The following is a 13455-nucleotide window of genomic DNA, read 5'->3' as shown; positions in this document are numbered from 1 at the left end:
AGAGGCGATCGAGAAAGTCGATAGACTAGTTGCCGACACGAGGACTAGGGGGCCAACCAGGGCTATACCGTTCCAGGCAACAAGATGGGCCTCTTGTCTATCCGGGGCCAAATGGGCCTGACTAGGCGTTGGGACATGACACATGTCTTGTGGCGCGGGAGGCCATGGATGATGGGTTCGAAGGATTAAACTACTTGGGCTGATCGATCTTGGTTAACGTTATCGCAGGGATCTAGACTCTGGATCTGACTACCTAGTTTGGTATTGCGATTGCGACCATGACGCGTGGAACATGCATGGCCTCATTTGCACTACCTACCGATAATCGAGAGGGATCACGATGCCTGTCTAAGTCACTGCCAAGTCGTAAATTTGGGTCCTTTGGGTCATCCGTTATGGCGGCCTAATTCTCTCCTCATCTGCATGTCCTAGTACTACTGCTTACAAAGACGAGATAGAAATGCCATCCGACTTGAGCTACGTGATGATTCAGAGTAAACATGAAATCGTTCAGTAGCCCCCCCTTTCTAAAACGAGAAAACCTGGTCCTCCAACTTGCTCACAGCTCGAGCTTTCTGGTATCCCAAGCTCTCAGTCACCTTCTTCAGAGAACCAACCATTGGAGGCGGGCCGCAAAGTAATATCTTTACATCTGGAGCAGGGGCAGGAAGCCATTTCTGTTCACTATTAGCGGAAACCCCTAAGAAAGTGAGACCTTGCTCGGTTTCTTACAGTGATCATGTCGGCCGTGATGTAGCCAACTCCCCCTTTCCAGCCCTGGGGAGGTTTGTCAAGTACGTATCGGATGCGAATGCCCGCGTCCTGTGCCAGGCTGTCAAGCTCATCCTTTAGGAGGATGTCTTGCCCCGTAACATTGGCAAAGATGAGGTCTACCTTGGTCCTATCCCCGCTGGACCGGCCTCGGACGATGGCTGTCATGATCTGAAGCATTGGCGTGATGCCCGTACCCCCGGCGATCATTCCAAACCGGCGCACCATGTTTTGGGTATATGTGAAGGCTCCCTTAGGACCCCGTACCCGGATGGGTTGACCGATGGAAAGTGAAGCCACGAACTGGGAGATGTTCCCTTTTGGGTACGCCTTGATGAGGAGATCAAAGTAGCCAGGCTGGTGATCACCCGAGATAGGGGTATAGGACCGTATGATTTCCTTGACGCTGCCGTCAGGCTGCTTGATGGCTGCTCCGATGGATATGTGCTGGCCGATAGGGAGGCCAAGGATCGACTCGAGATATGGTAGCTTGAAGCGATAGCTAAATTTGATGGTGAGTAAGGAAAGAGTCCCATGATGGAGGAATTATGTCGTACATGGCTACATTGTGGCTGACTATGGTCTTTTCAGCGAGTTTGAACTCTTGGAAAACGTCGGGTTTGAGAACAGTTCTGTGTCTTGGGCCTGACAACGATAGATGTCAGCAGCAGCTCGATGTAGATAGGGGTCGAAATCAAAGATTCTCACCAAGACCGAGGTAGAATGCACCTCCAAGGAGAACAATTGCGGACAACAAGGTGAGAGACTTGTCAACTTGCGTCGAGAACGAAAGGCCGACGGCGACAACCCCTGGCAAGATGAAGCAGAGCGCCAAACCCTTAGGTAGGCCGTGGTCAAGCTGCCAAGATACGGGCATGTTGCTGAACATTGCTTAGAGAGAGGCCGCTGGGAAATATGAAAAAAAAAAGACCAATGGACGATTCGAGGAATTGGTTGAGTAGGGATGTTCTGAGATTTCGTCTGAAGATAAGGGGTGTTGACTTGGGGAAGTCCATATGAAGAAGACAGGGGCTTCACTCTATTTCGACCGAGAAAAGTCCATAGCAGATCCACACGACACAAAAGGACGAGAATATGGGATTCGTTTCACTGCGGTCCTCGTCCTGGCTATGAGTGGCTGGAGTATCCATCGTTATCTTGGCAGTTGGCCGCACAAGTTGCCATATCTGGTAACAGATTTGGCAACCAGGCACGAACAGCAAGATGGTCGCAGCAGCGAAGGATCTATCGGTCAATTGACTAGCCAAATAGCTAGTTGTGGAATTATTGATTCCAAATCAAGGCCTGTTGATGGGTTGTCTGGACAATCACGCTTCCCCGTATGGCTTCTCTTCTAGCCCCTTTTGTGGCATATATGAAAGAAGCCCTCGCAATGTGCTTCAGAGGAACAACTACTCCCAAGCAGTTTGCCGTCATACACAAATCCCACCATGACAACATTCACATTGCAAGATGTCGCTAGCAAGTCGACACAATCGTCCGGGTACATCGCCATTGACAACAAGGTGTACGAAATCACTGATTACATGTCAAAACATCCGTCAGTAACTCACTCTCTCTGCCTGCTGAGTCCGACTGACCAAGCATTGTCAGAGGCGGCGATGATATCCTAGCTGAAGTGCTCGGGACGGACGCTACACAGGCTTTCCACGAGGTGGGACATAGCGAGGAGGCGATGGAGCAGCTGAAACAACTGCTTGCTGGCGAGCTGCATGTTTCCAAGAAGGAGAATACAGCTACGGTGAAGCGGCTTTCTGGTCTGTACATGTGGGTGGTGTCAGTCTTTGGAGTTGGATTGCTGTCCATCCTGGCTTTCTTTTATGTGAACATTGCTTCGGTACAATAAAGTCCTGACCGTCTATTGGCGATAGAGTGAGCGTATCTCGTCAGATTGCTAAATATCGCTCGTGAATATCAAGATATCGTTCCAGTAATTGCCCTGTTGTGTATTATCTCAGTCGTTACCACCGAGTATCAACGGTATCTCCACGATGGATGCTAATCGCCCCGCGGTGGAGGTTACATACCCAGCTACGGATCGCTTACCAACCGAGACATCCGATGTGAACGATTCTCAAAACCGCCAGTCAAATCCAAGCCAACCGGGAAATAGTAAAGAATATCCGGTTCGTGGATAGGAAGCCCTCGAGTCAGTGAAACACTTGACCGGGCACTCGATTCAGGGCGTCATATGTCACCCCGCCTGTTGCGCCAGGATCAGCGGTGCGTCTTTGAACGCTAAGGATGTGGTCGATGAAATTACTGGAATAGGCAAAGGAATCCTTGGGGCGGTTCTTGGCGCTTGCATTACGCCAGCGATAGTCTAAGTAACTCAACCCACTTGCAGTGATAAGAGCCGAAGCTTAACTATGGCGGACACCTACATAAACCCATGCCCTGGTCTTGATCGATTCGGGGCCGAACGTTTTCTGTCATAGCTTTTTCTAATTCTTAAAACAACCCCATCTTGCTACGCAACCCAAAACTTCTGAGAGATAGCCATGGGCAGCCTGGGGGTAGCTGGCGATGGTATCATCGTCATCACACTGCTTCTCGTGGCGCTCACCACACTTGCTCTGGTCCTGTCCTCCCGGCCACATGATGGGGACAAGTTGGAGGTCACACAGGTAATCCAAGAACCATACATCTCAGCCAAATCCACAACTGACTCTTGATTGCAGCTCTATGTCTACCCAGTCAAGGCGCTTCGAGGCTCGCCGATGAAAGAAGTCCGTATTGGCAAGTACGGAGTTGTCGGAGACCGCACCTTTAGCCTTCAAAAGGTCCACCGTGATGAAGAAACGGGCGAGATAAAATACGAAACTATGCTGGCGGGCTACTACTTGCAATTGATGCTGTTCCAAGCCTCAATCGACTATTACCAAGACCAGGGCCCGGAAGTGGTAGTGACTTGGCGTGGCCGAGGCACTGAGTTTGACAAGGCTAAGGACGTAAAGACGGCCGACGAGATTCGATTTCCGCTCCATCCTTCAACAAAAGGACGCAAAGAGTTTGAGACGAGCCTGCATGCAAGCAAGGCGATAGCCTTTGAGATGGATGGCAAACTGTCAACTTGGTTCTCGGACCGTCTCGGTTTCGAAGTTCTCCTCGTCTATATTGGAGACGGGTCTAGGCCTGTTCTTGGTTCCATGGCACCCAACAGTAAATCGGGTCTCACGAGAAGCCGTCTCACACGCCGTATACAATCGCTGCTCCCAGGATTGGCCCATCCGCCAGAATCTCTCGTGTTCAACGACATCGCCCACTACCTCGTCGTAACAGAAGAGTCAAATGACCAAGTCACATCGAGACTCGATGAGGGGTATACCATGGACGTAACCAAGTTCCGGCCCAACATCGTCGTACGAGGCGCATCGGGCGCCTTTGTCGAGGACTACTGGGGCGAGCTGACCTTTGACGGGGATATCCAGATGCCCTTGACGGCCAATTGCTACCGGTGTCAGAGCATCACTGTCGACTACGACACGGGCAAGACAGCGACTGATGATAGGGGCATGGCGTGGAAGAAGCTCAACAAGGACCGGAGGGTAGACAAGGGAGCAAAGTATAGCCCCGTGTTTGGACGCTACGGGTACTGTTTTGGCTCTTCGCTGGGTAAGAAGATTCGTGTTGGACAAAAGGCAAAGGTGACGTACATCAACAAAGACCGGACAACGTTTGGTATGTTTCCTCGTCTCGTCTCAAGTCGTTGGCAGATTTTCTAACGCTGGATGATAGATTGGCCACACCTGACGTCGTTTGGGATCACTCAGACAAAGAAGTGATGGGCACAAGCCCTACGTAAAAGAGGAGGATGGTAAAAAGGCGTTATAAAAATTAAACATGGGGTAAAGTGTCAATTTGTGCTCTGCTATCCCGCAAAAGATGAATGAACTATGTTACACTGAAGCCTTGAATGGTTTTCGTATTGAAACAAGATATGCTGCCGCTGAAGGTAGGGTAACAGAAATACGAAGGACAAGGAAGTTCGTAGGGTCGAGGCCTATTTATTAGTTCAACCATAGGGCGGTCGAATCACATGAAACTAATAACATCTGGGCTGGCGCCTATCTCAGCTGGGGTCCCATGCTGCAAGGGACTAACTAGCAATGTTCGCGACTTGCTAGGATAATGACTATGAATTACTTACATATTCATAGATAGATAGCCTAATAGCATTTTTAGCCAAGAAGTATGTAAATGCTTTAGCACCTATCAACAGCGAGCAACAGGCTCCCGCCCGTCCCATCAAGGTGGCTTCGCACTAGACAGCGCTAGGGGGTCCACTTGGCAGCCCAATCCCCACTCGAGCTCAGGTCCAGGGTTTTTCATCATCGTCATCCTTGGCTTTTATCCAATCCGATTCCATCCATCCATTGTTTGCTCCAATCCATCCAATACAACCACGGCAACGTCAGCTTGCCATCCTCTTCGAGCTTCGACACCATTTCTAGATTGTACTTCGTGATGGCCGCCGCTTTGTCCATCGAGTTTTAAAGATTTGAGAGAATGAAGCGCCTCGGAATAACTGTCCACGACTCCAAAGACGACGACGTCGACGCGAACCGACCATGAGCTCCGCCACGAGCTCTTCCACCGCCGCATGGCCACCCAAGCGCCCTTCTCAGCGAATGGTACGTATACGGCTGCACATCATATCAACACCATTGTTCTTGTCTAATGCATTGAGCAGAAACTGAGAAATGGCACCTTCATCATCCCTCGAACCGGTGAACGTTCGCGACAAGAATTCTCGTTGCGCACCTCGACCAACGCGACATCCAACAGCGACAACTCCAACGATGCTTCTGGTTATCGCTCATTCGACACGGCCGAATCGAACAAAGACCGTCTGCGCATCGTATTTCACAACATCAAGGTCGCCTTTGTCCTACTATGGGCATGGCTAAACACGGACGAGGGCCACGGAGTCCTCAAGTGTGTACTCGCCTATGTGCTCGGTAGCATGGGCACCTTTCTGTCGCCTCTCTCCAACTTTTTGGGAAACAGAGACGGCAAGCATGTTACAGCTACCATCACCGTCTACTTTCACCCTGCTCGAACCTTTGGGTCCATGCTCGAGGCTACCGTGATAGCCTTTGTCGCCGTCTTCTACGCAGAAGTGATATCGTTGCTGTCGATGGGCATAGCCATTGCCATGAAGACACAGTTCGGTTTGACTGCTACTGCCCACGCCCTCATCCTGATTATTTGCATTGGAGGAGGTCTGGGCTTTGTCGGTTGGGTCAAGCAAAGGCTTAACAATCCCTTGGTCAACGTCGGCTGCACCTTGACCTCGATTGCCATCATCTCTGTCATTACCAAAGAAGAGGGTGTTCACGGCGGTTATTTTGACGATGACAAGATTGTTCAAGTCCTGAAGATGCTTGTCATTGGCATATCCTGCACCTTGGCAGTCAATGTATTAGTCTGGAAGGTCTCGGCGAGACGGGTGCTTCGAAAGTCCATCATGTCCGCCACTACGGCTCTGGGCGACAAGCTTTCGACCATCACAAAGGGCTTCCTTAGTGGCACCGAAGATGAGCTCTGGTCAGCAGAGTACGGTCGTGTCTCAGCCAGGTATAACACTGCTTACGCAAAGATGAACTCGACACTCCGCGAAGCCAAGTTTGAGCACTACTTCTTGGGTCGCGAATCTGTTTATCCACTTGACAGGCGTTTGACTAGATCCATTGACACCTTGTCGCAGGCAATTGGAGGATTGCGGAGTGCACTGGAAACCCAGTTCGCCTTGCTTAGAGAGGCTCCGATTCTGGAAAACCAGCCTCTTGCGTCCCCAACACAGGCTGGCTTCTCGCCTGCCTTGACCCGTGCGATATCCGACTTCATGGATGAAGCCAGGGAGCGATTGGCTGTCATCGATGAGTCTGGCGAGAGCGAAGAGGAACGTCAGACCAACAACAGAAACAAGTCAGACAGCGCCCTTGCTACTACAACTACCTTCCAAGTGCCCTCGGACATTTTTGCCCTCTTCATCGACATGCTTGGCCCGTCGATCAAGTCTCTGGCTCATACTCTGTCCGAGATCCTCCGCGAACCTGCCTTTGGCAAGGACCCTAACACGGATATTGCTGTCAACGAGCAGTTGAGAGAGAGTCTGCGAGATGCCCTCAACCTCTACAATAATGCCAGAGCAGAGTCCCTGCAGGAACTCTACCGCGCCATTGAGATGGGGCGAGCTCGATCGGAAAAGATCCAAGCCGATATCGAGGAGGTAGCTGCGGCTTGCGGGCATTTCTCATTCAACCTGCAGGCTGTTGCTGAAGAGACTGACGCCTACCTGGATGTCCTTGAAGACTTGAAGTACTCTACTGAGACCGGCTCACGGTCTTGGAATTGGCTCAAGGTCTGGAGGTACTTCAAGTGGGCTAGAGCCTCGGATAAAGCCCCTGTCGACGACCCTGAGCGAGAGACTCTGATTCCCAAACCACCAGTCAGGAGACTTCGCAAATCTCAGCTACCAAAAGGTATTCCCGACACAATGGTGAAGCGACGTGACACTTTCAACTGGGATGCTGCTCCTCAATCTAGTAAGATTATGAGGAGGTTCGCTCAGAGAATACTCACAATTTCACGGTTCCTCGTGAGAGAGGATATTCTGTTCGGTCTCAAGGTTGGCATTGGAGCACTGCTCTGGGCCATGCTCGCTTTTATCCCCTCGACACGGCCCATTTATCAGCGATGGCGAGGTGAATGGGGTCTCCTGTCCTTCATGATTGTCGCGGCCATGACGACTGGCGCGGCAAACACGACAGGAACTGCCAGATTCAAGGGAACTCTCATCGGTGCTGCCTTCGCTATAACTGCTTGGACTGTCAGCCGAGGAAATGCCATTGCTCTGGTGTTCCTGGGTGGCCTTGTGGCTTTATTCAATTTCTATGTGATTTTGGTGGTCAAGAAGGCTCCCCTGGGCAGAATCGCCCTGCTGGCATACAATGTGAGCACTCTGTATGCGTACAGCATATCCCAGAGTGTCGATGATGACGATGACGACGAAGGAGGCGCCGACCCCTTGATCTGGGACATTGCCTTCCATCGAGTCATCTCGGTTACTCTGGGCATCCTCTGGGGTATCATCTTCTGTCGTCTCTTTTGGCCCATTTCTGGGCGAAAGAAGTTCCGAGAAGGTCTTTCTGTTCTGTATCTACAGATGGGTCTCATCTGGAAGCGTGGCCCTCTCACCGTGTCCCTTCACAGTAACAATACACTCGACTACATGCGCGAGGGCGAGCAGGCCGCTCTTCAGCGATATGGTAAGTACATTTTCCCTCCCACCCCTTGAAATTGGCGCTGACTCTGTGGTAGCTTTCAAGCTGGAAAGTCTGCGTTCCTCTGCCAAGTCTGAATTTGAACTCCGGGGACCATTCCCGGATGCAGCTTATGGCCGCATTATGCGATCCACGAGAAACATGCTCAATGGTTTCTACGCGATGCGTCTTATCACGTCAAAGCGGAGTAGTCTTTCCGACGGTGAAAGAGCTCTGCTCGAGTTCACAGCCTCGGAGAGAATGCTGCTCTGCGAACGCATCTGCCACGTCTTCCAGGTCATCGCCTCGTGCCTGATGCTGGAGTATCCGCTGACCGACGCCATCCCAACTGTCGAAAATAACAAGGATCGGCTCTTGGGGAAGATCTACCAGTTCCGAAAGGAGCACATGGGGGTGGATCTCTTGGGCAACGAGTCACCGGTCGCACTCGAGGAGAGTGACTACGCCCTGCTGTATGCGTACACCTTGGTGACGCTGCAGGTGGCGGCCGAGCTGAACAAGGTGAGGGCTGAGATTGAGGGTCTGTATGGTGTTTTACACGAGGAGTCTTTGCTGTTGCAGTGATGGGAGAAGAGATTCATGGCGTGTCTATCGGTCGTTTTGCATAGCTATCTCTGGACGACAACTGGTTATATCTTGTTAGGAGAGGCATTCGGCGTGTTCAAGGATATTATCACGATACGTATACAGGAAAGATACAGGTAAGGTATATACGATTATAAGTCTTTGTGTTTTCAACTTGTTCTTGTTGGTGATTCTCAAGTCGCATGGATTATCTATCTATCTCGTCCCTATAGTCATGACCCAGATCGCAGCCCTATCCTTGACGCCAACTCCTTTGCAAATATCCATGAACTGTATGTGGCTTAGAAAGCGCATTCCCTTAGTCGGCCCAACCGACCAACTTCATATTCCACCCACCGTCCAACACCCTTGCGTCCTGGTACGAGTACACTACCAGGATTCATGACATGGCACCCTTCATATGTGACACAGAAGGGTGGTGCCGTCGTGTCAAGGAGGACCATGGCCGTAGGTAGCGGATACAGGTGCAGCGCTGAGGCGTAGTCCCAGTGGACAGGACGGATGGTTTGGCGGAAGGGCGCAAGGTAGCCTTGATCGAGGAGGGTCTTGACGAGTTTCTGTGCGGCGTGGACATCATGGGGAATTAGGGGAGTAGCCGGAGATGCAGTGTCAGTGGTAGTTGGGTCATCATGGTGGGCTGCATCAAGATCCATAGGTTCGGAGGGTTGTCTCTCATCTCGAGATGCTTCAGGGGGTTGCTGCGAGTCGTTGGCATTGGCATCGTGAGCCTTGGGCTTGAGCCGCACGGATGTTCGACGCAGGCGAGCAGACACGTCGTCTCTGAAGAGGACGAGCTCGTGGTTAGGACCAAACAAGCTGATCCTACTGGGATTGGACGTCCAGATGGCAGAACCGTCAGACTTGCCCCCTGCCTCGGCGTTGGCCGTTGCAAAGGCGCGGCGGATGCGGGATGTGAACATGTCCGGGACGGGCTTCCGGGGTATGGGCACCGAGGCACCGGCGGTGAAAGCAGAGACCCAGCCGTCGTTGTCGCCGGGGACAAAGACAAAGGTGGATGACTGGAGGAGGGTGGGATAGTCGGAGAGGGCAGAGGCGAGGGCGTCAAAGTATTCCTTGTATTCGATACTTCCGCCACTGCCACCACGCGCTAGAACAGAATGCTGTGTGAAGTTGCCCATCAGGACAAAGGTAAGGGGTGCCGAGCCCTCAGGCTCAGATGCGTACGTGGAGAGGATCTTCCGCAGAGCTTGGAGAGTCCGAGGCTGGTCGAGATTGAGCTCACCGATGATGACCACGCGGCCACGAGGTGGCGCATCATCCTCTTCATCCCGGGAGCGAAGAAGACGCTGCTCAAGCCTCCTCATCTTAGTACCGCAAGCGCGCTCGCTGCCCACGCCGAGGAAGTCGATCCAGCCGAAGCCGCCTCCTATGGTCTGCTCCTGGCCACCATCAGGACCGCTGATTCCAAGGGTCGCCTTGCGTCTTTCACACGGAGGCTGGCCGATGAAGAAACCTTGGAATCGGCCGCCTAGTGTACCTCCAACGCCGCTGCTGCCGCTGAGACCTTTGCCAACAGACTCATCTTCCTCTTCATAAACACCATCCACTAGGACAATCATACCAGGGCAGAACCAGGCAGAGTCCTCGGGGATTGCCACAGCTTGAGAAAGATCCAGGGCAATAGTACCCGTCAAGTCGCTGATAGCAAGATCACCAGTAGGGAGGATGACCAGCAGGCCTAGCAACATGTGACTGCTACCATGACGACCCAGCAGGTTGGCAATCGGCGTGAGCTTGAGGGACTGTTGGTTGGATAGAGAACGCTGAAGAGTGCGCTTGCGAGAGGAGGAGACGGCCGAGGTCTGGAAGGATTCGTTTCGGAGGAGACGCTGGTGGATGACATTGTAGCGGTTGCGGAAGACTGTCGTTTTGTGTGATGCTGCTGGTAATAATGAAGGCGACGAAGTGTCTCTGAAGAAGAATTAGCAACAAGCATGGTTCCAATATACTGGTGTACCGACCTTTCAAAGTGTTTCTTGCTGACGTTGTATATCAGCCTTGGCTGCTCATAGGCGTTGATGATCTTGAGCCATGCCCTGGGATCCTTGGTATTCTCTTCCTCAGGTTCTTCCTCCACACCCAATCCCGACATTCCAAAGCTCTTGTTGGCATCGTCCGTCGTGAGCTCCGCCGGCCGTAGTCCCAGTCTCGTGTTCAGCGCCTCATTATCCTTAATATCGAGCATGCTGTCACCCCGTGGGAGTCCCCTAGCTGGGCCTGTGATTCTGCCACCGCTCATGTTTCCCTCGAGCGCCTTGAGGATCTCCTGCAGCTCCTTGCTAGTCCCTTCAACGATGACACCTCCATTTCGGTTCTTCCAGCTGCGCGCCACCTCCTCGAGCACCCTCTCAGCCAGACCTTCTTCTCGCCATCCTGAACCGCAATGCCTTCCGATGAAGGACGCAAGTTCTTGAAGAGCGGATGATGTAAGGGTAAGAGAGTGCTTCTTTGTGAATGTGCGAAAGGCAAGAGGTCGTAGCGTAGGCGGGGGAAGGATGATCGGTAGGATGGCGGCCTTGGGGGCGTTGACGGCGAAGGGCTTGAGAGGGTGGACAGGAGTGCCAAAGGCGGGAGAGGATGAGGGTATCGCAGAAGACGGTGGAGCGCCTGGTCGCTGTTTGCGAAATATGGGAGCTGGTGTTTTGTCCATTTTCAGGTTATGAGTTCAGCATTATAATCGTCAAGGTTGATATTGATCAATTCATCAATGTCGACGATTTTACATGTGCCCCCCATGAAATTGTCTGGGGCCGTCGAGGGGTCGCGTCCAAGACCGCGTCGACGCGTTTAATTGAATCCGCATTAGTGCATAACACGCCTAAAGACATGTCCCGCGTTGAACCAGTGACCTCATCCAACGTGGGGCTGGTTCCCAGAGCTCGGAGCTCGAATGCGACGAGTTGAGAGAGAACATCAAGTTTTGAATCTCCAATTGGCAACGCAATGCTGGGGACAACGTTTCGTTTTGTGGCTCGCCAACGGGCAGTGCCATTCCGGGCAATCTCAAGCCTCTCGAGCAACCCCAAAATCGTCAGTATACACCACCACCCTCAGCCACAGCCTGAATGTACCAGACACTGACTGGAATCAAGAAAGTCCTGAACAATCCCAGTTCCCCCTTCACACACATCCTCAGCTATCTCGAGACCGAACCTCCGTCTGAGCGCCTAGCGATTGGAACCACCACCGAAGTGCCTCCCACGCCCCAGTCCTTCAACGAGAACCACGACTTTGTCAAGATCCTCAACGAGGTGGTGTCCGAGTACGGCCATGAGGATGAAGACCTAATCAGCCAGGCGCGGGCATTCGCCAGCCCCGGAGGATTCAACCTCGGATCTGGAGGCTCCTTCTTCTCCGCAAAGCGGCCTAATCGAGGCAGGTCACGGAAGCAAGGTGCCGGAGGTGGCGCCGGAGGTTCCGGTGCTGGCGGCGCAAGCGCTCAAGGAGGCGCCGGCGGGGCAGGACGGGGAGGATGGGTGCACCTCAGCGACCGACGGAATCCCCCAGACTTTGGACGGATAGCCTGGCCCGAGGATATCCTGGGGAGCGTCGAGGTGGACGGCGCTGGAACCATCATCGGCAAGGTGCAGCCCAGTGGGACATACCGTATCCTCACCAATGCTGGAATGTGAGTGAGCTTTACAACTGATCTACGGGAGTGTTGCTAATCAGGGGAACAGCTTGGGACTCAGTCCGTTTTTGCAGGGCAAGTTGATTGAGAGGCTGAAGCAAGAGGAGGCCAAGCAACGTAGCGGCTGAGCTGGTTGAGGGAGTGACGTGTCTGTCTACGTATTAACAGATGGAGTACGAAAAAGGGAAAAGCGAGTGGCTTGGGGTTGGAACCGCCCTTGAAGACAATGTATCATAGCTGTAACGACTATTGTACGAATATCATTGCATTTGTTGGCCGGGATGAGTCAAGTAATGAGCGTTTGTGGGATGGATACCTAGGAGCGTATGTTTCGAAACTCTTTAACGGTTACATAACCAGTGAAACCGGATTTCCCGGCCAGGTTTATTCCGCAACTTTCATTCTGAGTTGTTGGGAAGGTATTCGGGTTACTATTGAATCAGACGGTAAGCAAAAAAAAAAGTTGGTGGGAAGCCAGCCACGAGCAGTCTCAACTGATGGATTGTATGAGGCCAGAGGTGCATATGAATCATGGGCTGATTAACACGACGACCAACAAGGCACGAACGAACGAATGGCTTCACCAAGAATTTTCCAGGGAGATGGCTTGAGACGAGGAAGCCCAACAAATCCGAGCTGAAAGAGGACGCTTTCGGTTGCGTATTCGGATGGATTCTTGTCGGTCGAGATTGTAATGATAACAAGCATTGTGTTTTTGAGCTTGGAATCAATAGATACAGTATCAATGGTCCACATTTCACGTCTCGTTTGCTCCCAGCCATCCATATCCAATCCAATCCATGGATCCATGAACGACCTTGGCTGGGGTTCCACTAAAACCCGACCTCACCTGGTCAGAGGGGCCCCTCCCCGGGCTGCCGGGGTACCCATCCATCCATCGTCAGTGACTCCTACAGCGAGAGAGACTGGAGCTTTTAGAGCGCACCACTTCCCATGTGCTACAGCACTAATAATTTGGGCGCCCACCACCACCAACTCTCACATCTTGTCGTCTCATCCTTGTGAACGCCCCCTCCCCTCCTCCATCTTCAGACCGACCATATCGCACATATCAGGATTGTGTCGTCCTCGCCCATTGTCCTGATATTCGCTGTTAGCACCCGATACCCAGCGGGC

General features: G+C 52.4%; 6 protein-coding genes across 6 annotated transcripts; 4 read left to right on the top strand and 2 right to left on the bottom strand.

The window, feature by feature from the left end:
- Positions 1 to 527: 527 nt before the first annotated feature.
- NCS57_00727700 (NADH-cytochrome b5 reductase) lies at positions 528 to 1648 on the bottom strand (the record flags this gene model as incomplete). The annotated part of the gene is made up of 4 exons (XM_053057133.1): positions 528 to 677; positions 733 to 1273; positions 1329 to 1416; positions 1480 to 1648. The coding sequence occupies 4 exons, from the start codon at positions 1646 to 1648 to the stop codon at positions 528 to 530; spliced, it is 948 nt and encodes a 315-aa protein (XP_052913328.1).
- Positions 1649 to 2222: 574 nt separating this feature from the next.
- On the top strand, positions 2223 to 2638 carry NCS57_00727600 (Cytochrome b5 heme-binding domain-containing protein; the record flags this gene model as incomplete). The annotated part of the gene is made up of 2 exons (XM_053057132.1): positions 2223 to 2332; positions 2386 to 2638. 2 exons carry the CDS (start codon positions 2223 to 2225, stop codon positions 2636 to 2638), a joined length of 363 nt encoding a protein of 120 aa, XP_052913327.1.
- A 655-nt stretch (positions 2639 to 3293) lies between these two features.
- Positions 3294 to 4577, top strand: NCS57_00727500 (MOSC domain-containing protein; the record flags this gene model as incomplete). Its single annotated transcript, XM_053057131.1, has 3 exons — positions 3294 to 3419; positions 3474 to 4473; positions 4531 to 4577. The coding sequence occupies 3 exons, from the start codon at positions 3294 to 3296 to the stop codon at positions 4575 to 4577; spliced, it is 1173 nt and encodes a 390-aa protein (XP_052913326.1).
- A 786-nt stretch (positions 4578 to 5363) lies between these two features.
- Positions 5364 to 8645, top strand: NCS57_00727400 (uncharacterized protein; the record flags this gene model as incomplete). The annotated part of the gene is made up of 3 exons (XM_053057130.1): positions 5364 to 5426; positions 5486 to 8066; positions 8119 to 8645. The coding sequence occupies 3 exons, from the start codon at positions 5364 to 5366 to the stop codon at positions 8643 to 8645; spliced, it is 3171 nt and encodes a 1056-aa protein (XP_052913325.1).
- Positions 8646 to 8947: 302 nt separating this feature from the next.
- NCS57_00727300 (DNA polymerase epsilon subunit B) lies at positions 8948 to 11337 on the bottom strand (the record flags this gene model as incomplete). Its single annotated transcript, XM_053057129.1, has 2 exons — positions 8948 to 10598; positions 10649 to 11337. The coding sequence occupies 2 exons, from the start codon at positions 11335 to 11337 to the stop codon at positions 8948 to 8950; spliced, it is 2340 nt and encodes a 779-aa protein (XP_052913324.1).
- A 293-nt stretch (positions 11338 to 11630) lies between these two features.
- NCS57_00727200 (uncharacterized protein) lies at positions 11631 to 12446 on the top strand (the record flags this gene model as incomplete). Its single annotated transcript, XM_053057128.1, has 3 exons — positions 11631 to 11717; positions 11780 to 12315; positions 12368 to 12446. The coding sequence occupies 3 exons, from the start codon at positions 11631 to 11633 to the stop codon at positions 12444 to 12446; spliced, it is 702 nt and encodes a 233-aa protein (XP_052913323.1).
- Between the last annotated feature and the right edge of the window lie 1009 nt (positions 12447 to 13455).

Source organism: Fusarium keratoplasticum, chromosome 5, assembly GCF_025433545.1.
Source record: "Fusarium keratoplasticum isolate Fu6.1 chromosome 5, whole genome shotgun sequence".
In the NCBI taxonomy this organism is placed as follows: Eukaryota; Fungi; Ascomycota; class Sordariomycetes; order Hypocreales; family Nectriaceae; genus Fusarium; species Fusarium keratoplasticum.
The sequence above is the reverse complement of the archived record's forward strand: the minus strand, read 5'-3'. Positions and strand labels throughout refer to the sequence as shown.